Raw genomic sequence first — 22,975 nt, 5'->3', positions numbered from 1 at the left:
GGTCACGCAGAAGGCAGAGAGCGAGCTCACTGCACCCCCGGCTCGGAGTTCAGCCACAACCTCTCTGCTCTGAGGTCCGCTGCCCAAACAAGCACACACCTGGAGGCCAGCTGCTGGAATGGAAAAAGTGACATAAAGAAGTTAAGTGTGTGCAGAGCGGGGCGGGAGACTTATCGTTGAGTCTTCTCTCTCTTTACTTATGGTTTTGAGACATCAGGGCTTTTAGGAGGCACCTTGTTTAGATTGGACCAACTTGAGACACATTTTCATTCAGATCTCCGGAGATCACAAGGCGTTCACGCCAGCGAAGTGGGGCTCAGCTGTCAATGCCATGTGGTACCAACACTGGGAGAAGACAAAAAGCAAAGACTCCAGGGTCTGGAAGTATTTTCCAGGCCATGACAGGGAGAACAGCACATGCTAGAGCTGCCTGGGGGGGGGGGGGGGGGGAGCAGCCAGCCTGCTCGCACTGCCGTGATCCCTCCTGACCTCCGTAGCACAGCCGCTCACAACATGAGCAAGCGGCCGAGCTCTGTGTGGAGATCCAGTTGCACGCTCATTTTCTTGAACAAAGGAACTCAACTGCTAAGAAGTCAGGGTGGTGGGCGGTTGCCCCCCACACACACACTGGAAAGGAAGCATGCCCGGGTTCGAGCGGAGCAACCCCGGGGAGGGAATGGACGTGCAAAGGCATTTGTTTCGTCCCAAACAACTTGAAAGCTTTGTGCAGACTCATCCAGCAGTACGGATGGGTCACACGGGCGGCACTTCTGGGCGTGCATGCGTCAGTAAGGGAGGGAGGGAAGGAGGAGACTCCACTTCCTTCCCTGGCATGGGGGGGGGGACCCAGAGAGGGGCAGCAGAGGGAGGGTGCTAGGAGACCCCTTCTTCCCTGTGCCTCCCCATCTGACCTGTTGTGGGGGGAGGCAGCAGCCCGGAGCCCAACGATGGGTCTTCTTAAACCAGTTCCTCAGGCTCCCATCTCTCCCAAGGGTAGGATTTGAGGCTGGGAGCTCTGCCCAGAGCCGCATCTAGAAGGTTCACAATTACCTAGGGATGAGCCATCCCAGAACAGGCAAGGCTACCGGGTGGAGGGGGTTTTACCCAACGCTGCCCTTCGGACAAGAGCCAGGCAGGTCGCGGAGGCCACCCAGCACACTCAGGACTTTCAGAATCTAGTTTACCTAAGAAAGTAGCTGCGGCCTCTTTCCTTGACCCAAAAATGAGGATGGGGGGGGGGGAAGCATCGGGTCCTCTTGCACAATACAAGGTCTCATAACCAGAACAGGACCTCAGAGCCGACGGGAGGCTGAAAGGCGTTCTTAAACAGAATCCACTTTATTAACAGCTACACGGATCTCTTCCTCTTTATTTACTTATTTTTTAAAGATATTATTTATGCATGAATGATGCACAGAGAAGCAGAGACACAGGCAGAGGGAGAAGAGGGCTCCCCTGGGGAGCCCGATGCAGACTCGATCCCAGGATCCCGGGGTCACACCCTGAACGGAAGGGAGACGCTCAACCGCTGCGCCCCCCTAGGCGGCCCTACCGGGTGAGTTCTAACACGTCAACTGAGAGGTCGTCCCACCTGTGACTCCTGAGATAAGTGGAACTGTCCCAAAGTCAGAAGTCATTTACACAGCTCTACGTCGGCAGACATCCACAAACCCACAACACACGCGTATCCATGTAACTTTTATGTCTGGGGAGCACTTTATACTTTTCAAGGCATGTTTTAATCACCCAACTTCAGCCTCCCCAAACCACAGGCTATCGGGGCCTCCTGTTCTCATTGGTAAGATTCGGGAGTTGATCATCAATGTCCTTTTATTTTTTATTTTTATTTTTTTATTTATTTTTAATCAATGTCCTTTTAACGATCCAAGTCTGACCTTATGTCCCTCCCCAGCGGCTGGGAAGATCTGGGCTCAGAGGAGCAAATTGGTCTCTGGTCGACTTGGACTCAGGGTAGATCGCAGTAAGGCTGTGGGGAGGAAAGCCACGGGAGTCCCCGAAGTCTTGGACATCTGGTCCCTCGGGCAGTAGCTCTGTCCACGAGGGCAGCAGCGACATCAGGAGGGGACAGAGAGGTGGGGAGATGGGACTCTGGGACATGGGCCGGGCCCCGTCCCTTGAAGATGACAGCCCAACCCCCCCCCCCCCCCCCCCACCAACACAATGATCAGTGTCTCTGCTCCCAACAGAAGGGCCTTGTGCGGAGCCTGAGGACGGGCTCTACCGGACAAGTTTCATCAAGCCGTGAGCGTGAGACTCTGCACTCAGTGCTCCATGGGAGGAAGAAGCGTCAGCAGCTTCATGGCCCGGGGCCAGTTTCTGTAACAAACTGGATGAACGAAAAAAAAAAAAAAAAACATGGGTGGACGGAGCCCAGGGACTTTGTTGTCGCCATCACCATCAGCACACGGCAAAAACACCCATTTACCCCGAACTTGGGTCTCAGCCGGTCCTGGATGGGAGTGACCCATTCCCAGCGCCCAGCCAGACACCACTGTGCCAAAGGCATCAATGTCATTTCTGAGACAGAAAACGCCCGTGGCGGTGGCCACTGTGGAACTCTCCCCGGATCCAGGGCCCCACCAAGTAACTGCGACACCCCCCGACGTGCAGCACCGTTGGCTTCCCCAATCCAGGCTCATTCTACTCCGCACGCTCCCCTGGGGGCACCTGGGGACGTTTGCCAGCGTCGGGCACGGGCGCTGCCTTCCCCGTTTCCTCGGAAGCCAAACAGCCCTGAACCAACTATGCCAAAGTCCTCTAGTTTTAACCGCCTGGTTCCTGTTTGTGTTTTTAAGTTAGGATACAGAGGCTAACACAAATGCAACCTGGATGAACTGCTGCACATGCCCGTGGCTGAGAGTGAGGATTAATTGTTTCTATTACTACAGGAACGGGCTGTTAAACGGCTTCTTCCCCTGCCTTGGGCAGAGTCTCGTTCCTACGCGGCTCAGAGCACTCAGACAACTCCTGAAACGTAACAGATGCTCCGTACGTATCCGCAAAACGCACGCGTCGGGTGGTGGTTAATACCGGGCACTGGCAACCTCTTCTACCAGTTGCAGAGCTTCGAGGAGTGAGCAAAATTTAGGGTAAGAAGAGAATCTGGTAACTGCAGAAACAGGTAAACGATCGTCCCTACGGAGCATCCTGACAGTCCTTTACGTTGGAAACAACCACCCCCAGCATCCAAGAGGATACACCTTCACATTACCTGTTTGACAGACTCATTAACAAAACCTACGTGCTACAGCCTATGTTTGCTCTAAAAGAGAGTGTCCCCTACGTACTTTTTAAGAGCAGAGGCCTGAAAAGCTCCTAAGAAACACTGTGCTAGTGTGGGGAACAAGTAGCCTCAGCCTCCCCCAACTCAGACCCGTGCAAAGCCCCCTGAGTGATGGGCACAGGTGGGCCTTGGAATGGGCCAACCACAGCTCCAGAAAAGCAGCATCCAAGTAGTCGGATGTTCCCAAAGCAGCTGTCCCAGGCCACATGGTCAGGAGCCCACCTCTGCAGCACAGGGGGTCCCTTCGGACACCCGAGCCACCGTAGTGCTGATGGACTCGGCGACAGTGCCAGGAGCCCCGACCTCCCAGGCAGCAGGGTCCTGGACCCCCAGCCCCACCTGGCCTTCCCCTGTGCTCCCAGAGGAGTCCTTCCTGAGAGTCCCTGCAAAGCAGGTCAGTGACAGGAGGACACAGGAGCGAAGTTCCAGGAGAGCCAGCACAGGGCCACGGCCCCGCAGATGCTGAGGCTGGGCCTCCCCGAAGCCTCAGGAATATTCTCCAGGAGTCTGCAGAGAAGACAAGACAGGACAGCCGACGGGGACTCAGGGAACGTCGTTCTATCTCTAGCCGTCGGGCAGCTGCAGCGGCTGAACCTGGGCTGGCCGCTGGGCACGGGGAGGCCGGCAGCACAGTGTCCCCCCTGCACCTGCCCCTCCACCTCCAGCTGGGGCCTGCGGCTCAGTTATAGGAAAGGTAATCGATGAGCCGGGGAGGGATGTTCAACTTGCTGATTTTCTCCAGTCCTCTGACGCCAGTGGCTTTCCTCAAGCTCACCCTGCAGAGCTGCGACAGGCTCAGAGGTGTTTCTGGAAACAGAGAACAGGAATCACACATGGTCAGCTTAAGGAAGTAGCATAACATCCTTCGACTTAATAAACACCCAGGTGGAACTAGAATCGCTTCCCTTTCCCTGGAAATGGCAGGTGGCCTGCAGGCCCCCTCTGGAAGGCTACCAGGCAGGATGGCCAGGACCCGGGGAAGGAAGATCAGGAAATGGAATTTGGGTGGTGACCACTGGGATCTCATTCTGTGGGACTTGGAGAAGGGTTTTTTTTTTTTTTCCTTTTCCATAATATCATAACTTCGTGCACAGATTTGTCAGCAAGGGACTAATTAATCTATGGCTAGCACGTTCATTTCTCAAACCTCCAGACACATGGGGGACAGGGCGAGGGTTAGTGGAGGGCAGGTGCCAGCAGCAGCTCCTGTGGTTCCAGGCCACAGGCCCTGCTCTCACCACCACACACCACATGGCACAAGGCGACCCAGGTGGGGGGACTGACACCACAGAACAGCAGCATGCAGCTCACAGGTGCACCTCGTAGTGCCCAGGCTCAGGACCTCAGGACTAACGATGAAGCCTGCAGCTATGGCTCGGGAGGGCGAGCAAACCACAGCCAATGACGGGAGGTCCCTGGGGACCCCTGGCAGCTGAGCTCAGGAGCAAAGGCTGCCTTTTACAATGACTTGATTCTTTAAAAACCCATGTATGATGCAAATACCTACCTGATAAAAATATAAATTTACCAAAATATACCAAACCCAGCATTCTCAACTTATGAAGATTTATGAAATACAAAAACCTTTGAGAGGGGAAAAAAAAAACAAAGAAATCCTGGAGACACTCATTTTCCCGTGGTACTTCATACCCCAAATTATTTGGGATGCAGGAAAAGAAATATCTGCCGGGAAACGTGTGACAGGTACAGATGGCATCTGCCTCTAAGGTCATATGGATTTTGGTTGGGTAGGGCGGGCAAAAATTTGAATAAATCGGGTTTTTTCCCTTCAACCGAGAGGCACCTGAAAGCCTCTTGTGGTTGTAAGGCTTTGCAAACTCATTTAAAAATTTGTCCCCAAGGAAGTCTCATCCTCAGCTAGACCATTGGCCCCCTGTCTCCTGAAGGGGCAGAGTTGCTCAGGGGAACTCGAGATCCTTGAGTCATTGGTCAGACTGTCGGAGCGGAGCTTCTTGCAAGCTCTCGTGCCATTCTGAACACACCAACAACATTCAAGCAACAAGGAGAGTGCGGCCTCACTTTCGTAGAACTCCAGGCACTTGGCAGGCGCGCTGCTGCTCCAGGTGTAGTCGGATGGCTTCTTCCCCCGGTTGTCCCTGGCGTAGATGTTGCCTCCGAACTCAACGAGCATCTCAATGAGGTCAACGTTCTTCACCTTGGCTGCGTGGTGCAGGGCGGTCTCGTGAAGCTTCGCTGCGTTCACATTGGCCCCTGCGAGTCCAGAATGGGGAAGAAGTATCACCAAGGAGAGGACCTGCAGCCGCCAGAAGCATCGGCTGGTACGTTCCCGTTGAGCACAGTTTACGAGAGCAATCCTCCATCCAGGAAAGAAAGTCAGGGCAGGTCCTGTTACTGCTACAGCCTTTTCAAAATCTTTTTCAAGATCCCAAAGCAGTAATCACTTATTTTTCTTATGGCAAGAGAGCTAAAGACAAGTAGCTATAGGAAAGTGATATAACTGGAAACAGAACCAAAAAGGAGAAAAATAAAACCAAAAAAGAGAAAAATAAAACCAAAAACTTCCCTGGGAGTTAAGAGACCCGACACAGTGTGTTCCCATGGGTCCTGAGGCTCTGGACTCAGGCTCAGCTACTAAAGCTCTCCTGCCTGTTCCTGCACACGTGCTCATGATGGGCACAGGGCAGGGGCTGCAGGTATGAATGGGTGGTCCTTAAATATAAATATTCTTGGGTATCTCAGTGCCTCAGTTATTGAGCGTCTGCCTTCGGCTCAGGTTGTGATCTTGGGGTCCTGGGATCGAGTCCTGCATCGGGCCCCCTGCAGGGAGCCTGCTTCTGCCTATGTCTCTCATGAATAAATAAATAAAAATTCATATATATATATGATTTTATTTATTTCTTTTATTTATTTCTTTTTTACATATTTGGGGAATGTTGCCTGTGTGTGTGTGTGTGTGTGTGTGTATGTGTATATATATATATACACACACACACACATATATATATGTAGGAGATCCACAGTTTAGGTAAGAGATGAGGTGTCTTACTTGTGAATTCAGCTCTGCTATCCACCTGTTTTCAGGATAACAACAGACAGAAAGAGGCAAAGAAGTAGTATTTAATTACAGTATTTTAAGATGCATGAAAAAATTAAGATTTTGATAAAAATAGGATTTGTATAAAACGTCCTTCATGGCCATCACCAATTCTATGCAATTGGATCTCCTGGACCCTCAGGATTTTTTTTTTTTTTTTAAAGAAAATACCAACTTCTTTGAAGTCTGCTCTTAATGGATAAGGAGGTTATAAGAGGGGATAGGGGATAAGGTTTTTAAAGAAGCCAAGCAAATACTCCAGCATTAATGAAGTTATTTCCCTCCAAGTAGATTCAAATCACAGTCCTAAAATATCAGCAAAGTGGGGTTAAAAGAAATCAGATTACAACATATCTCCACGTAATGATAAGTTTAGAAGAAATAAGGGGTGTAAGGCTATTAGATTTCTTGTCCCAGTGCTCAAAAATATTTGGAAATTCTGCTTTCTGACTTAAAATAGTTAATTTTTAAAAAAAATTTTTTTAAGATTTTATTTATTTATTCATGAGAGACACAGAAGAGAGAGAAGCAGAGACACAGGCAGAGGGAGAAGCAGGCTCCGGGTAGGGAGCCCGACGTGGGACTCGATCCCGGGTCTCCAGGATCATGCCCTGAGCTGAAGGCAGATGCTTAACCACTAAGCCACCAGGTGACTCAAAATAGTTTTGTTTTTTGTTTTTTTTTTTTAAAGATTTATTTGAGAGAGAGCAAAAGCCAAGATGGGAGAAAGGGACAAGCAGGCTCCCTGCTGAGCCCAGGACATGATCTGAGCCAAAGTCAGATGCTTAACCCATGGAGCTCCCCAGGCGCCCCTGACCTAAAATAGCTTCAATCCCCTAGTATAACATAAAAACTGTGTCCATAACGGGGGTCACTGTCCGATCCTGAGAACACAGCGAGCACCCCAACAAGGTAACACAAGCGCAGGAAAGTTCTCTCCACTGCCCGCAGCCAAAACTCACAAGTCAGGTCAGGGGAAAAAAATCCCTCAGGAAGAAGGCTCCATTACCTAAGTATTTAATTTAGCAGATGTGCATTGCAAAAATAATACTAAGAGGCAATAAAGAAAAGACCTCCCCCATCTAACGGCCCCAGCACATCAGGGGTGCTCTTCCCATAGCGGCCCCGATGAATCAAGAATCTTATCATTGCAGTCATAGAACGAAGGGGAGGGTGAATGCTAGACGCACACTGGTGATGAGAAATAAACCGTAACGTGCACAGAATCTAAGGTGCAGGTCGCGGTCTCGAAGGTCATTAATTGTGGCAATAATCTTGCCAAGTGGGAAGGAAAGGGACTGTCTCTATTTAGCAAGAGAGAAGTGGGCACCTCAAGGGGAAACCTCTGGGTAGGAACAGCTCTCAGGCTCACACCTCCCTTCCACCCCCTTCACTAGGGCTTCTGGGGACACAGGCAGGTGACTCTTCCCAGGAGGGGGCATCCCAGGGTACCAAACATGCTCTTGGCTCCTCTGAACTGGGTGTGACCCAGACGGAGACCAGGAGGGGCCCTAGCAGCTCTGCAGCTGGGGGAGCCACAGACCTGAGTACACGGGGTACAGGGGTACATGGGGGGGACCTGAAAATACAGGGCAGGGCGGAAAACCAGCAACCAGGGCAAAGTCTGTGACGTGACACCGTGGCTGTCAATTAAAAGTACAGGCCCTGACCTGGCAGGTGAATCTTAGAAAATGCAGACAGATGAAGGGCACACATGCACATTAAAACAGGGAGCCGGGGCGGGGGACACCTGGGCGGCTCAGCGATTGAGCGTCTGCCTTCAGCTCAGGGCGCGACCCTGGAGTCCTGGGATCAAGTCCTACCTGGGGCTCCCTGCAGGGAGCCTGCTTCTCCCTCTGCCTGGGTCTCTGCCTCTCTCTGTGTGTCTCTCATGAATGAATAGATAAATAAAATCTTTAAAAATAAATAAATAAAACAGGGAGCTGGGGGGGACGGGGACAGAGGAAGAGGGGAGAAGGTGGGGGCTGAGGATGATAATGTGCCTTGACCTGGGGCAGGGGCGCAGAAAGAGGGATGAGAGAGGGAGGGGGAAGGAGAGAGGGAGGGGAGAGGAGGGAGGGGGAGTGAAGAGAGCAGGGCGGGGGAGGGGGAGAGAGGAAGCCAGCAAAACAACTGAAGGAAGGCATCTGGGCATTAAAAATTCTCAACCTCATGCTTCAGAGAAAAACGGGTCAAAGTTGGATTTCAAAGCATCACAGGATCCAAGTGGACGCAATGTGCCGACAAGGGCCACCCCGTGGGAAGACCCCCACCACTCCTCCCCCCACTGCCCGAACCCTGCCCTCCTGCCCTCCTGCTCGACTGCAGGACCCCCTGCCCACACTCTGCCCCCCACCGCCTCCTTGCCAGACCCCACCCTACCCCCACCCCCTCCCCACCCACTGCACGATCCCCCCACCCCATCCCCGCCACCCCACCCCATCCCCACCACCTGGGGAACCCAGGCTGAGAGTCAGCACTGTACACCCTCCGACTGCTACAGTCACTGATCTTGGGGGATTGCCCCCCACCTTTCTTGCTCCAGCCCCTCCCCCGCCCCCCACGGGGCCTGGGACACCCCAAGCCCACCCAGGGGGGCCACCAGCTGGGCCCCATGCTGGGGGGGCTGCTTTCCAGGGCTCCCCGGGTTTCCCACAGGGTCTGCGGCGTACCCCCAGCTCTGAAGAATCACACGTTGAGCCCAGGCACTGCCCTCCTCTCTACTCTTCAGTATGTGCAAGACGTTTCCTTTGACAAGAGTCCCTGTCATCTAGGAAGGAGGCGCTGTCCGAGGCCTGGTGGTGGGGTCACCACTGATGCAGGGTGCAGAGAGGGGCAGGGGCCCTCCCCTGGGGACTTGAGTCATCCCTCATTCTAGCCCCCAGGTGTATGAAAGGCCCCCACACTCTGACCAGCCTGCCCCCCTGAGCCCAGAGCTTGCAATGGGGCAATGGGGAAGGGCTGGGGGGAAGGGGTGGCTTGGCCTCCAGCCCCGGGAAGGGGCCCTGGTTGGACAATCCCTGCCCCCCCCAACTCCCCAGTAATTGGTTCAAGTAACTGGACCTAGCCAATCGGATGTGGCCGAGCCTGGACAAAGGGACTGGATTAGGTTTGACCCCAGGACCCAGTCTGGGGCCCTTCAGTGTACTGGACACAGCTGGACAAGTGGTTTCCCCCTCTTCGGAGAAGACACCCAAAACCTCGGAAAGAAGAGTTTGGATGTGAGCCCCACCCTGATGCAGCCACTTGAAGCAGGTTAGGGGCACCAGGCATAGGATCAAGCGAGCGCTGTGGACACCAGACCTACAAACCCCAGGGACAGTGATGGCTTGACGATGCTCTTGAACCCTCAGGGCAAACGGACCCTGACACCTGCCTCCTTCCAATCCTTCCAGTCACCGAACCAAGAAGTCCCCTCGGCCCTGCAGTGGGGTGCCACAAATCCTAATCGAAGCAGAAAGGATGTTGGGGTTCAAGCAAGCCCCTGATTCGGTCCTTTCCCCTAACAGCTTCAACCAGAGAACTTAAAAAAAAAAAAGGGCACAAGGTGTCGGAGCATATGGACAGCAGCACTGTGGGGACAGTTGGTGGCTGGAAAACTGCCATTTCAGAAGCTCAGCAGTCGGGCAGCTAGATAACCCCCGGCTGACAGGAACGCTGACCGGCTGGAAGGCCTTCGATGGCTCCTCATCTAGACGTTTTATCGCTGTGCCCAAAATAAAACTACCCCAGTGACTAACCGGACACAAAAGGAATCTCTTTCACAGAAAAGACATCAAAGTGGCTTATGAAAGCGAACGAGGCTTCCGAATATAAGAGTACATATAACTGACGCTCAAACGAGCGTGGTCAGGAGCGAGCTCGTCATCCTTCTATTCTCGGCCAGTTTTATTTTTTATCCTGAGCTGCACCCAGAATGGCTGAGCTAAGATTTTCCAACAAAATATTTACATTGGGTTGAAAGCTCCTTGCCAACACCCACTTTGGCTCCATTTTAAAACTTCTGTGGTAGACAGGTCCTGAAGCCAACCTGCACTGGACTGGGTTGTTTTTTATTTTGCTTTTATGTTTTGTTTTGTTTTGTTTTCTGCCTTAGGACCCTCCCTATCCTGAGCCTTTTCAGAACACCTGACAAGCACCTGGATTCCAAATGCTGCTGGCTCCTTTCCCAAGGACCCCCACCTCTTCCTGATTCGGATGCCAATGAAATTACGCAGGTGCTGTGCATGGTCCTCGTGGCCACTGAAAATAATGATTAGTGTTCACTGAGCATCAGGTCCTGCGAAAATGTGATCATGAATCCTTCCAACAACCCTGCAAAACAGGATTTATTTTCCCCACTTTTGTAGATATAGAAAGGAGGCCCGAGGTCTCAGCTGGCAGGTGGGAGAGCCAGCTTCGAACCTGGTCTGTCCAATTCCACCGCCCAGCTCATGGCCAGCACACAGTGCAGGTAAACAAAACACCTGCATTGAGCCAGGCAGGTAGGGACACCAATATACCTGCACTGAGAAGCGCAGGTAGAAACAGGACACACCTGCATTGAGGAGAGCGGGTATAAATACACCTGCCCTGAACAGCTCGGGCATAAACGCAACACGCCTGCGCTCGGCAGCACGGGTATAAACACGACGCACCTGCCCTGAGCAGCACAGCAGCAAATGCCAACGCACCTGCGTTCAGCAGCACTTTGACGCAGTCCAGGTGCTCCCGGGCGCAGGCGACATGAAGAGGGGTCCCAAAGTGGCAGTCATGTGCTTCCAGGTTGGCCCCAACGTCAATCAGAAGCCTCACACATTCAGAACTTCCTTAAAACAAGCGGAAAAGGATGGGAACCATGAATGAACATGTGCATCTGAACAAGACCTGAGAGGAGTGGCAGCTGAACAGTAAGCCCCAGGCCCAAAGGGGAGCCGGAGCTGCGTCCCAACTAAAGGCGGTTGATGATCCCATGTGGCTCTAGGGAGCCAGAGAAGGTTGTCGCTTCTGAGCCTGCAGGGTTCAAGCCTGCCTGGAGGTGGGGGGCGGGGAGTGGCACAGCCGCCCCTCTTGGCGGAGAGCATAAAGGTTTGGGGACACCACCTTTAAGAGCCGGACTCTGCTCCCTGCTGCTCCTCCGGCTCTGGGGCAGGAAGGAAGGTGCTCCCGCTCGGGGTTGTCTCCTAAGCTGTGTCAGGAATGCCAAGCCTGGAGGGGATCTTGTAAGGCTGCTGGCAGCCCGAGTCCAAGGCTCCTGGATGAACTTCCCTAAGCTTATCCTAGACCCCTGCCCTTGTCCCCGGCATCTTGAACGCGGTTTGAGTGGAGCTTCATTCTGTCCCGGGCTACATCCTCCCTCCTCACTTAATCGTGCTTCGTCATTGGAAGCTGCCAAGCTTCCACCTCTAGCCCTGAAATCCACCCCCTGCCTACAGCCCTCCGCAGGCTGTGCCCTTGGGAATGTCTCGACCATGGCCCTCCTTCCCCTCCCCGGGGACACCTGTTCCTAGCAAACCCGTCTCCATTGGTGGCGTCACTCCTGAGTCCGTTTTGACCCCGTGCTCTCCTCTCCTTCATGCTGAATCCTGCCCATCCTTTGCCCAAAGCTTTCTAAATGAATCCATCCCACTTAGCATCACTGCAATGGCCCCAGCCCCTCTCCACATCATACCACCCCTTGCACCCCTCTATCCAAGAGGAGCAGACTACGCCACCCCCCAAATAGGCTACTTTAGCTTAAGGGTTATTTTGAGCTTACGGCAATTAAGCAGATACAAGAAAAGCTCTCCCCTCGCCCCACCCCTCCACCCTCGCGGCTATTGGCCTAAGAGCAGGACATATATTTCCAAAGGTGTCCCTACCGCCCTCCACAAGGAAGGACAAACTAATGACCAGAGGAAATTCCAGACACTTAGCAGCCCAGAGAGAGCACCAGAGGACTGTATATTAGCAGGGTGGAGCGTGTAACATCTCAGCAGATCACTCCGGTCCTAGTCCTCCATCTGCACAGGTGGGATTTCAGGCAGAGAAGAACCGATGCAGAGACGCAGGTGAGAAAGGGCAGGAGCACTGAGCAGCTACAGGTGGGACTGGAGGCGGGTCTCTGTGGGGCCAGGGGTGGGAGAGGGCGAGGAGAGCTCCCCGGAGCAAGGCCCAGGTCACTGCCCCTTACGTGCCATCCCAAAGACCGTGGCCTCCACCCTCAGGCCATGGGGATCACCCACCCAAGGATTCTGAGGAGTGTGTGGATCAGCCACACGATCATACATAGGGTCCTGGATTTCATAAAGCGTCCTTGGAATCGTACGATGTGCATTTGACCTGGATGGAGGTGGCGTGGTCTCCGCACTAGATCCGGGTAACAGAAGATGACCTCCCTGGGAAGTGGGGTGGGAGGCAGCAGAGAGCAGAGGCCCCGAGGGGAGCCGTGGAAGAGCATATGCACCCACACCCCCACAACCAGGACCAGCACGGTGACTGCCAATCAAAATACTGACCACAAGCTTGCAACCTTTGCTCTAAGGAGTAGAATCCAAGCTCCTTAGTCCCTCATTCAAAGATTTCCCACCTGCCGGTCTTGCCCTAAATTTCTGGCCTTACCTGCTGCCCCTCCACTGGGAACTTCTGGTCCAGCAAGCCTGGACAGGTCACTTTCTCTGTGCATGCAGGACCTTCCTCTTACCCTCCCACCATCTGAAACCTACCCATTCTTGCGGGGCAGTTGAAATCCCACCTGTTCCAAGCCTCCTGGATGAGCGCTTCCTCCCGAGAGCACCTGTCCTCGGGCACATGTTGGGTCCCCTCTCCCAACTAGAACAGGGGCCCACAGGGCACAAGACCGTGAAGGCTGAGGGAACCGCGGCAGGGTAGAGGGACTTAGTAACTGAGGGCTCTGGAGGACGCAGCTGAGAAACAGATCCTATCCTAGAAACCATGGCACCCTACTCCTGGGTGAAAAGCATCTTCAGAAGGAAAAGCTGAGGACCACACGGCAGGTGAGCAAGAGCCAGAAGCAGACAGGGAGCGCTCCTTAGCCGGCCCATGGCTTCCCGTCTACACTGCTTGCTTGCACGGACTCACCGCTCATGCAGGCCTCGTGCAGCGGGGATGCCGTGTACAGGGGTGGGTTGACCTTGGCCCCGTAGGAGAGCAACAGCTTCACACACTCGATGCTGCCAGAGGCGCAGGCATCACACAAGGGTGTGCTGCCGTCGATGTTGCGGGCATCCACCTGGTGGGGAGGAAGGAACGAGCGTCAGGACGGAGGGGGAGCCCACGCCACGCGCTTTCTCCCCCGATCCACATTCATCTTTGCAAAGGCTCTTAGAAGCACCAGTTTGAGAGTAGGTGCCGGGGTGCCAGGCTGGGCCAGGGCTGGGAGTGCCCGCTAGCCCGAAAGCTGCGGGAGGGGGCTGGGCGGAGCTCTTCTCTCGGGACGGGGTCAACTCGGCTTCACTCTTGCCACCTGCCCTGGCCCCCAGATACACCCAGACTGCAGGAAAGCGTGTTCCAGCTCCTCCGGGCCACTGTCCCGGGCAAGCCTTTGAGGGTAGGTGGTGCAGTGTGGACAGTGCAGCCCTGGGTGGACACTGGTTCCAGCTGAGCCCTTGGGCTGCGGGTGTCAGGCCAGCTCCCCACGGCCAGAACTGCTTGGGGCCCCCACGTCCACCCTGGTGGGCACACTTACACCAAAGAAAAGGCACCAGAGTCTTGTGCTCTGTGTGACCGCCCCCACCCTCCCTGGCCGAGCGCTGGTTTCCCAGCATCCCACTTAGCTGCTGGATGCAAGCAGCACCCCCCACGGCCTGCCCGATTCACACGGCACCCCCTCAGCCCCTCCTTCCCTCCCTCGCCAGAACTGCCACCAGTGCCCCTCAGGAGCCGAGCCATAACCACGCTGGTCCTCGCTGTGCAGGGGACCCCGAGATGGCACCCACCTGGGCCCCGGCAGCCAGCAGCAGCTGCACACACTGCGCCTGGCCCTGCAGACTGGCTGCGTGCAGGGGCGTGATGGAGTCCACGGTGACCTGGTTGACACAGGCGCCGCTCTCGATCAGCCGCTGCAGCTGCAGGGCCTCGCCGCGCTGGGCGGCCTCGTGCACTGGGGTGCGCTCCACCCAGAAACCTGGAAAAGAAGGCAGACCCAGTGCTGGGGCCACGCCGCTGCCCTCCGGGCCAAGGGAACGTCATAGGTTTCCGGGGACCCTTTCTGAAGCCTGGGGCACCACATATGCTCACGGAGTTGGTCCAGACACTCCTCAAAACCCCGGGGTGATGGGAGCCTGGATGGCTCCGTTGGCTGGGCGTCTGGCTCTCGGTTTCGGCTACCATAACCTCAGCGATGCTTCCAGCTGTGAGTCTCCCACAGGTGGCCTTTGTCGGGGGGGCAGGGGGGAAGCTCACCTCCCTTTCTAGCTGAGGTTTTTTTTTTTTTTTTTTTTTTAAATCACAAGGTGGTGCTGGGTTTTTGTTAGACACTTCTGTGTCCATTGCAATGATCGCGCCAGCTTTCCTTAATTCTGTGGAAATATATTACGTTAACGGACTTCCAGGTGTTAAACCAACCATGCATTTCCAGGATAAACCCTCTTGGTCATGGTATGTTTAGTTTGCTAGTGTTTTGAGGACTTTTGTGTCTATATTCCTAAGTTATTTGTCTTATGCTTCATGTTTTTGTCTGGTTTTAGCATCAAGATACTACCTGCTTCCTAGAAGGAGCTGGGAAATTATTCTTTTAATCTTTGGAAGGGTTTACAAAGAATTGGTATGGAATCTTTATTTTTTTTAAGGATTTTATTTATTTTTATTTATTCCTGAGAGACACAGAGAGAAAGGGAGAGACATGGGCAGAGGGAGCAGCAGGCTCCCTGCGGGGAGCCCGATGCAGAACTCGATCCCAGGACTCTGGGATCACGCCCTGAGCCAAATGCAGATGCTCAACCACTGGGCCGCCCAGATATCTGATCTTTAAATGATGGCTCAAATTCACCTGTGAAGACCTCTGGGTCTGGGCTTCCCTTTGCTGCTATACACTTTAATTACTAATTCCATCTCTTTGTTATAGGTCTACTCAGAGTTCCTATTTTTTGAGTCAATTGGTGGTTTGTATGTATATAGGAATTTGTTCGCTTTATGTACATCATCTAATCCGTTGGCCTAAAACTTATTATGGACTGAGCTGTGCCCCCAAAACTCCTAACAGAAGCCCTAACTCTAGAACCTCAGAATGTGGCTGTATTTGGGGACTGTGCCTCTTCATAAGTAATTTAGGTAAGGCCATTGGTGTAGGCTCTAATCCCATCTAACTGGGGTCTTTATAAGAGATTAAAACACAGGGGTCCCTGGGTGGCTCAGTGGGTGAAGCGTCTGCTTAGGGCTCAGGTCATGATCTCAGGGACCTGGGATCGAGTCCCATGTCAGGCTCCCTGCTCAGCGGGGAGTCTGCTCCCTCTGCACCTCACCCCACTCGTGTGTAAAATCTTTAAAAGATCAGGACACACACCTGGAGTGTGTGTGACCAGAGGCAAGCCCACGTGAGGTCACAGTGAGAAGGTGGCCATCTGTAAGCTAAGGGGAGGAGAAGCCTCAGGAGAAAGCAACCCTGCTGACCCCCTGATCTTGGACTTTTCCAGCCTCCAGAGCTGTGAGAAAGCTAGTGTGCGTGGTACAGGCTGCCCAGTGTGCGCCGTCTTGTCACCGCAGCCCCGGCAGGCTGAGACCCCACTGTTCAAAGCGTCCCTTTGTGGTCCTCCTTTCTATAAGGACCAGAGTCACGACCCTCTTTCATTCTTGATTTTTCATAATTTGCATCTTCTTCCTTGATTAGTTTAGCCTAAAGGTTTGTCAATTTTGTTGACCTTTCCAAAGAACCAACTTTTGGTTTTGTTGATTTTTTTTTTTTCCTATGTTGTTTTTCTATTCTCTATTTCATGGATTTCCTGTCTATATTATTTCTTCCCTTCTGCTTTCTCTGGCTTTAGTTTTCTTTTTGCGGTATCTGAAGCAAGATGTTCATTTGAGCTATTTCTTCATACGGACATTTACAGCTATAGATTTTCTCTTAGTACTTAGAGCTCTCATGAGTTTGGTAAATGGCTTTCTTTTCCTTCATCTCAAATTGACTATAACTTTTTGCAATCAACCTCAAAGGACCCATTCAACAAATTTGTGATTAGTAAAGGCACTACTCTGATCCCAATAGGAAGTAAAATTCTCTCTCACACACTAGCTCACCGCTTCCCATCACTCTTCAGCTCTAGAAATGAGGTACATAAAAGTGGCGCTCTGGCCTCCCCATACCTTTAACCAGTGGCACTCACGCCGGGGCAGCAACAGCGGGGGGAGGGCCTAAGAACAGATGGCTGAGCCCTACCCCAGCATCCAGAGTCAACAGGTCTTGGTCCTGAGAATGTGAATTCCCTAATAGGTTCCCATGTGATGCTGATGGTCTGGGGACCACACTTTGAGAGCCACTGGCCGAGACAGTACTTCTCCCTGTGAATAAAGCCCCCTCTCCCCCTCAAACTCCTCACCCCATTCCTACCTCTTCTCACTCACCCTACATAAATTCTAGTTGTATCTTTCCACACTGCAATCCAAAGATGGCTCTCTCCAGGAGGACTTGCCCCACCTCTGCCCCTATCTGGGTCAGCATCTTGTCTGTGCTCCCATGGCCCACCCGCCTGCTTGTGTGTTCCCACCAGACCGTGGTCATCACCTGTTTGCCTGCTACCTGCCACACTGGAGAACAGACTAATGGCCACATAGGTCGGTTCCCAGAAGCATCCGTTCCACGCCCAGAGGAGTGCTCTAAGTTAATCACAGTAATCCTCACTCCTGTCAGGACACCTGACCCAACTGTAGTTCCCAAGAAAGGAAGGAGAGCGTCTGAGTGGTTTCACAGCTTCAAAACTCCCCTCTGTCCCAAGGACTTCCAGGAGAAGACCATCTCCCTGCTTCGCCTGGATACTGCCTAGACATGATCACAGAATTGCTTAGCCCTCCAGCCACCTGCCTGAGCTTGGAGCCTACAAGAACGGCGGGGCTGAGCACCAAAGCCTTGAATATAGTGAGCCCAAGGTCACGTGGGGCCTGGTGCCCAGCTTCCGGTTGGGCCCCCTACTATGTGAGGAGGGTTCTTGTCTGGGTCAAATGCAGACAAAAGCACACAAACTAGCCCGAGACTGACCTACCTGAATGCACACACTACAGCTATGTTTTCTCAGTGTCCATTACCTAAGATACAGTGGCATCTTCCAGGCACTAGGCTTAAAAAAAAAAGTCCTAAATGGCAATGCTGGGTTAATACTGACCCACCCTTATTATCACGCCCCCTACTTCAAAGGCAAGATCCCATTCCTCTTCATAATAGCACTTGTCTTTTATCACATTACACGTCTTATTACATTCCCCTAGAAAACCACCTAACCCACCAGTCCATCCACAAATCTTGCCGGAGCACTCCTACAGACCCCAAGTGGGGTGACTTGCTCTCCTCCGCCAAGGGAGAACTTCCTCATTTACGTGCTGATGGCCGTCTACGAAGCTGGCCCAGTGCCTCCACCGTGGGGCAGGAAAGTACGGGGCCGAGAGCTCTCTGCTGCTGCATCTGAAACTTGGCCACTCATTAGCTTCTGCAGGACTTTGCCCCCCCCCCCCCCCCAGTGTTTCTTCACCTACAAATCGGGCTGTTGATAATTTTCATAATCCACCACTGAATAAACTGTAAAGTGAGCTAAAGTAAGCAAAAGCACTTAGTGTGAGGCCTGGCACAAAGTGCTCGCCAAATGGTGGCTCTTAGTAAACAGGGACCTGATCATATGTGGGGTGGGAGGGAGGGGTAGAGGCAAAAGGAGAGCTGAAACTCAGGAAGATTCAATTCTCACAAAATATAAGAGCCGAGCTTGTGGGGCTTTCTATATACTGCCTTGGGAAGGGGACTTGCAAAAAAAAAAAGGAAGGGGACTTGCTTCCCCAGTAGTAATCACCTGTCCCTGGCATGCCTGTCTTGGGGGTTAGTGAACAGTGGCCTTCACTGTAAATTTGGTCCGAAAGAAGGAAAACCCAATGGAGTAGTGTGAAGGGTTGCAACCCTACAAAGAGGAAAACAGGGTGTGAGGCCCTGAATCTTGCAGCAAAAAGGGAGAGGCAGCTCAGGAAGGCCAGGGAGCCTTCGATGTCTTACACTTTGCAGATAATTTGTTTTTTGGGGTTTTTTGCCTTTTTTTTTTTTTTTTTTTTTTTACGAGTTGAAGGCCTGTGGCAATCCTGTGTTGCAATTTTTCCAATGGTGTTTGCTTCACTTTGTGTCTGTCATGCTTTGGTAATTCTTGCAATATTCCCAACTATTACATCTGTTCCAGTGATCGATCAATCACCTCGGATGGTCTCCGTCTGCAGGTGCCACAAACTACACCCACATAAGATGGTGAACTGAATCAGCAAATGTGTGTGTTCTGATTTCACCAACCCGCTGTTACCCAGTCTCCCTCTCTTCGGGCCTCCCCATTCCCTAAGCCCACAACATTGAAATTAAGACCAGTTAATAGCCCCATGATGGCCTCTATGTGTTCAAGCGAAAGGAAGAGTCCCCCCACAATCTCTCACTTCAAATCAAAAGCTAGAAATGAAACTCTGGGAAACGAACAAGGGGCAGTGGAAGGGGAGGTGGGCGAGGGGTCGGGGTAACTGGGTGACGGGCACTGAGGGGGGGCACCTGATGGGATGAGCACTGGGTGTTACACCATATGTTGGCAAATCGAACTCCAATAAAAAAATACCAAAAAGGGATCCCTGGGTGGCGCAGCGGTTTGGCGCCTGCCTTTGGCCCAGGGTGTGATCCTGGAGACCCGGGATCGAATCCCATGTCAGGCTCCCGGTGCATGGAGCCTGCTTCTCCCTCTGCCTGTGTCTCTGCCTCTCTCTCTCTCTCTCTCTGTGTGACTATCATAAATAAATAAAAATTAAAAAAAAAACAAAAACAAAAACAAAAAAAAACTAGAAATGAGGGGCGCCTGGGTGGCTCAGTCAGTTCAGCATCCGACTCTTGATACCAGTGAAGGTCACGACCTCAGAGTTGTGAGATCAGCCCCACTGCAGGCTCCCTGCTCAGCACCAAGTCTGCTTGAGATTCTCTCTCCTTCTCACCTACCCTTCTGCAGCCTCCTCCACTCACATAGATTCACTCTAAAATCTTTAAAAAAAAACAAAAAACAAAAAAAACTAGAAATGATTAAGCTCGGAAAGGAAGGCATGTGGAAAGCTAACACCAGCTGAAAGCTAGGCCTCTTGCACCAAACAGCCAAGTTGTGAATGCAAAGAAAGTTCCTGAAGGAAATTAAAAGTGCTACTCCAGTGAACACATTCATAAGATGAAACAGCCTTACTGCTGATATGGAGAAAGTTTAGGTGGTCTGGAGAGAAGATCAAACCAGCCACAACACTGCCTTAAGCCAAAGCCCGATCTAGGGTAAGGCCCTAACTCTCTTCCATTCCATGAAAGGTGAGGAAGCTGTAGAAGAAAAACTGGAAGCCAGCAGAGGTTGGATTGTGAGGTTTAGGAAAGGAGCCACCTCCAAAACAAAGGTGCAAGGGGAAGCAGCAGGCGGTCCAGAAGATCTAGCTAAGAAAATTAATGGTGGCTACACCAAACATTATCAGTGTGGATGAAACAGCCTTCTATGGGAAGAAGATGCCATCTAGGACTTTCACAGCTAGAGAGAAGTCAAAGCCTGGCTTCAGGGGACAGACAGGCTCTCTCATGAGCTGTTAAGCTGGAGACTTTAAGTTGAAGCCAATGGTCACTGAACATTTCAAAAATCCTAAGGCCCTTAAGAATTATGCTAAATCTACTCTTCCTGTGTTCATAAGTGAACAACAAAGCCTAGGTGAGCACGCGAATGTTTCCAACACAGTTTACTGAATATTTTAAGCCCACTCTTGAGACTTAACTGCTCAGAGAAAACACTCAACCTTACCAACTGATTAGAGATTAATGTATTTTATGGGAAGGGCGTGAGCCTTTTACCGTCAGACAAGCAACCCAGAAAAAAATCCACCTGGGTTTAAACCTCAGCCTTGCTTCTTTCTAGTTGCATGAACTCAATGATAAGGACTGTCCATAGCTGCCCCAGGGTTCGCGGCTAGTGCTGGCATATAACCTAGCAGCTCCAGGCTCTTACAGTGGTCCCAGAAACACTCTCCTTTCTCTTTCCATCTCACCCTCTGAATACCCCAGACAGTAGTGGGCTGTGTTTGGAGTTCCTGGCCAAGGATGACTGAAGAAACCTGGCTCACCTGGCTTAGAGCACCCTAGTCCTCAAGGTACCCTTTGTCGTCTTTTGCTAGCCTCTCAGGTACAACTCTTGGGTCCAGATCCTAAATGTGGGATCACGTTTTCAACTGTGCAAATGGGCACTTACCTTGGGTCCGCTACAACCTGTATTACATTTGCTGAGTTACGAATTCTGGATTCACTTAGGAGGTGACTTGCCCTAAATTGTCTGCAGAGCCTTACAATATGGCCTTAATAAGCACACTCTTTACCTCTGTGAGGTGTTCTATTAAAAAAATGGAAAATCTAATGCTTTGAAATATACCATGCATCTAGACTTTCAGATCTGAATGTTAAAATGGGTTACCAGTTCCTACAGTGGGCCTCTGCTTCTGCTGGGATAGCAGGCTTCCAGGTTCAATACATTCAGCGGATTCTTTAGTGTTGAAAAGAAAAGCATCGGGACATATTTTTTTAGAGGAAATAAAAGAATGAGTGTCAAAAACATCCACGAGCCTCAGAAGCTGTAAATCCATTGATGGAGCGTGCTTTTCTCTTCAAGATTCCCTAAACCAGGCGAAAACAAAAACGCTCAGAAGTAAATGCTGTGTTATTAAGCATTGTGCGTGAACAAAAATAAGGAAACTGTGCCTAGGCCACCCTGGTTAGCTGTTCATCACTTATTTAACTGAACCAAACACAGATCGTGCTGAGGTCCAAGTCTTGTGCGTGCCCAGGGTGGAAGGCCAGCTAACACCAGACACTTATTCAACACCTTTGATCTTGTTGACGGTGGCTGTTTTGCAAGATCAACTCAAATACCTGCCTTGCTAAGACAGTAATCCCTCTCAGACCAAACGTACTCCTAAGACTCCTCAGCGTTATTGGCACTGCTGTTTTTAACCAGTGTAAAAGTACTTTAGATTTTTTTTTTTTCTTCCAGATTTTCAAAGTGCGTTCTGGGCACGTGTCGTCTGTAGTATTAGTTCATGGGCAGGGATGTTTGCTTCCCCCAGAGAATGTCCCTTTGCCCTCGAATTTATTTTATTCTTCCGTAGCCAGAATATTAGAAGCAAGATGCAGGGAAGAACCTAGATGGACTTTTTTTTTTTTTCTTAAACACACAGGGTGACCTGTCACAAGGGCACCCCCTCCTCCCGGAGCGCATGCCTTGGGTCCTGGCCGGGTGTACCTGTAGGATGCTAGTGACGGTGCGCCCCGACCCCGCAGGCCGCTGGAAGACGTTGCGGCTCCCTCACCGAGCACCTCCGGGCGCTGAGCCTGGCCGCGACCTGCCCGGCCCTCCCCAAGGTGCTTGGTGCGCAGGTGCGTCTGCGGCTGGGATGTCCCGCGCCTGGCGCGCCACCACCGCGACGAGCCCTGCAACGCGCCGGCCGGGGGCTGGGAGCCCGAGATGCTCGCGGGCACCCGGCGGGTCCCCGACCTCCGCCCGCCCCGACGCCCCCGCCCGCGCCCTGGGGCAGCGCGTCCCCGCGGCCGCGCGCGTGTCCTCAGACGCACCTGCCCGCCCGGGGGCAGCGCGGCCCCCGCTCCCGCCACCACCGCCCCCACCCCCGCTCCCGGCGCCCCCGCGCCCCCCGCGCCCGCACCTACCCACGTCGCCCAGGAAACAGCCGTCCGCGGTGCGGGGCTCCATGCCGCCCTCCCGCTGCTGCCGCGCGCCCGCACACCCCGAGACTCGGGCGCCCGCGACCTGGGCGGGGCTCCGCGGGCGGGGGGCGGGGCGGGCGCCCGAGGGCACCCGGGAGTTGTAGTTCCGCCGCGCCGGGGCCCGGAGCCGTGCGCACGGCGAGCCACGTTGGAGCTCCCGACCCGGCGGGGCGCTGTGGGCTGGAGGGCGCCGGCGCGGTGTACGGACAGGCGGGGTCCCGCTGCAGCTCCGGGCCGGGCTGGGGTGGGGGGCGCCGCGGAGCTGCTGGGCGCGGTGTACGGCCAGGCGGGGTCCCGCTGCAGCCCCGGGCTGGGGGTGGGGGGGCGCCGCGGAGCACGGCCAGGCGGGGTCCCGCTGCAGCTCCGGGCCGGGCCGGGGGTGGGGGGGGGGGTCGCCGCGGAGCTGCTGGGCGCGGTGCACGGCCAGGCGGGGTCCCGTGGCGCTCGAGCTCCCCGCCCCCTTCCCCCGGGTCCCCTGTGTCGGGCGGAGCCGGCGCTCCCTCCCCCCCGAGGCCCGCCCCGGGACTGAAGCACCGCCTTTCTATTAAGTCCGGGGCGGGGCGGGGCGGGGGAGCCACCGAGTAAGTGAGGTGTAGCCTGTTTTGCTTTTGAAAAGCCGGTCGCCCGGCTTGGAAGGCTGAAGTCTGTCGAAGTTGCTGGTGGCCTGGTCACC

At 53.3% G+C, this 22,975-nt stretch overlaps 1 protein-coding gene across 2 annotated transcripts; it reads right to left on the bottom strand.

Moving 5' to 3' along the window:
- Positions 1 to 1,349: 1,349 nt before the first annotated feature.
- On the bottom strand, positions 1,350 to 22,398 carry ASB13 (ankyrin repeat and SOCS box containing 13). 2 transcript variants are annotated; one of them, XM_077897319.1, is made up of 6 exons: positions 22,246 to 22,398; positions 14,297 to 14,484; positions 13,440 to 13,590; positions 11,018 to 11,188; positions 5,345 to 5,536; positions 1,350 to 4,111 (listed from the first exon to the last, which is right to left on the bottom strand). In XM_077897319.1, the coding sequence occupies exons 1-6, from the start codon at positions 22,286 to 22,288 to the stop codon at positions 3,984 to 3,986; spliced, it is 873 nt and encodes a 290-aa protein (XP_077753445.1). In that variant the 5' UTR covers positions 22,289 to 22,398; the 3' UTR covers positions 1,350 to 3,983. The 2 variants fall into 2 exon arrangements, with proteins under 2 accessions (XP_077753445.1, XP_077753446.1); XM_077897320.1 differs by having other exon boundaries at positions 11,054 to 11,188.
- Positions 22,399 to 22,975: the final 577 nt, after the last annotated feature.

The sequence above is a fragment of the Canis aureus genome, chromosome 5 (genome assembly GCF_053574225.1).
Source record: "Canis aureus isolate CA01 chromosome 5, VMU_Caureus_v.1.0, whole genome shotgun sequence".
Classification (NCBI taxonomy): domain Eukaryota; kingdom Metazoa; phylum Chordata; class Mammalia; order Carnivora; family Canidae; genus Canis; species Canis aureus.
The sequence above is the reverse complement of the archived record's forward strand: the minus strand, read 5'-3'. Positions and strand labels throughout refer to the sequence as shown.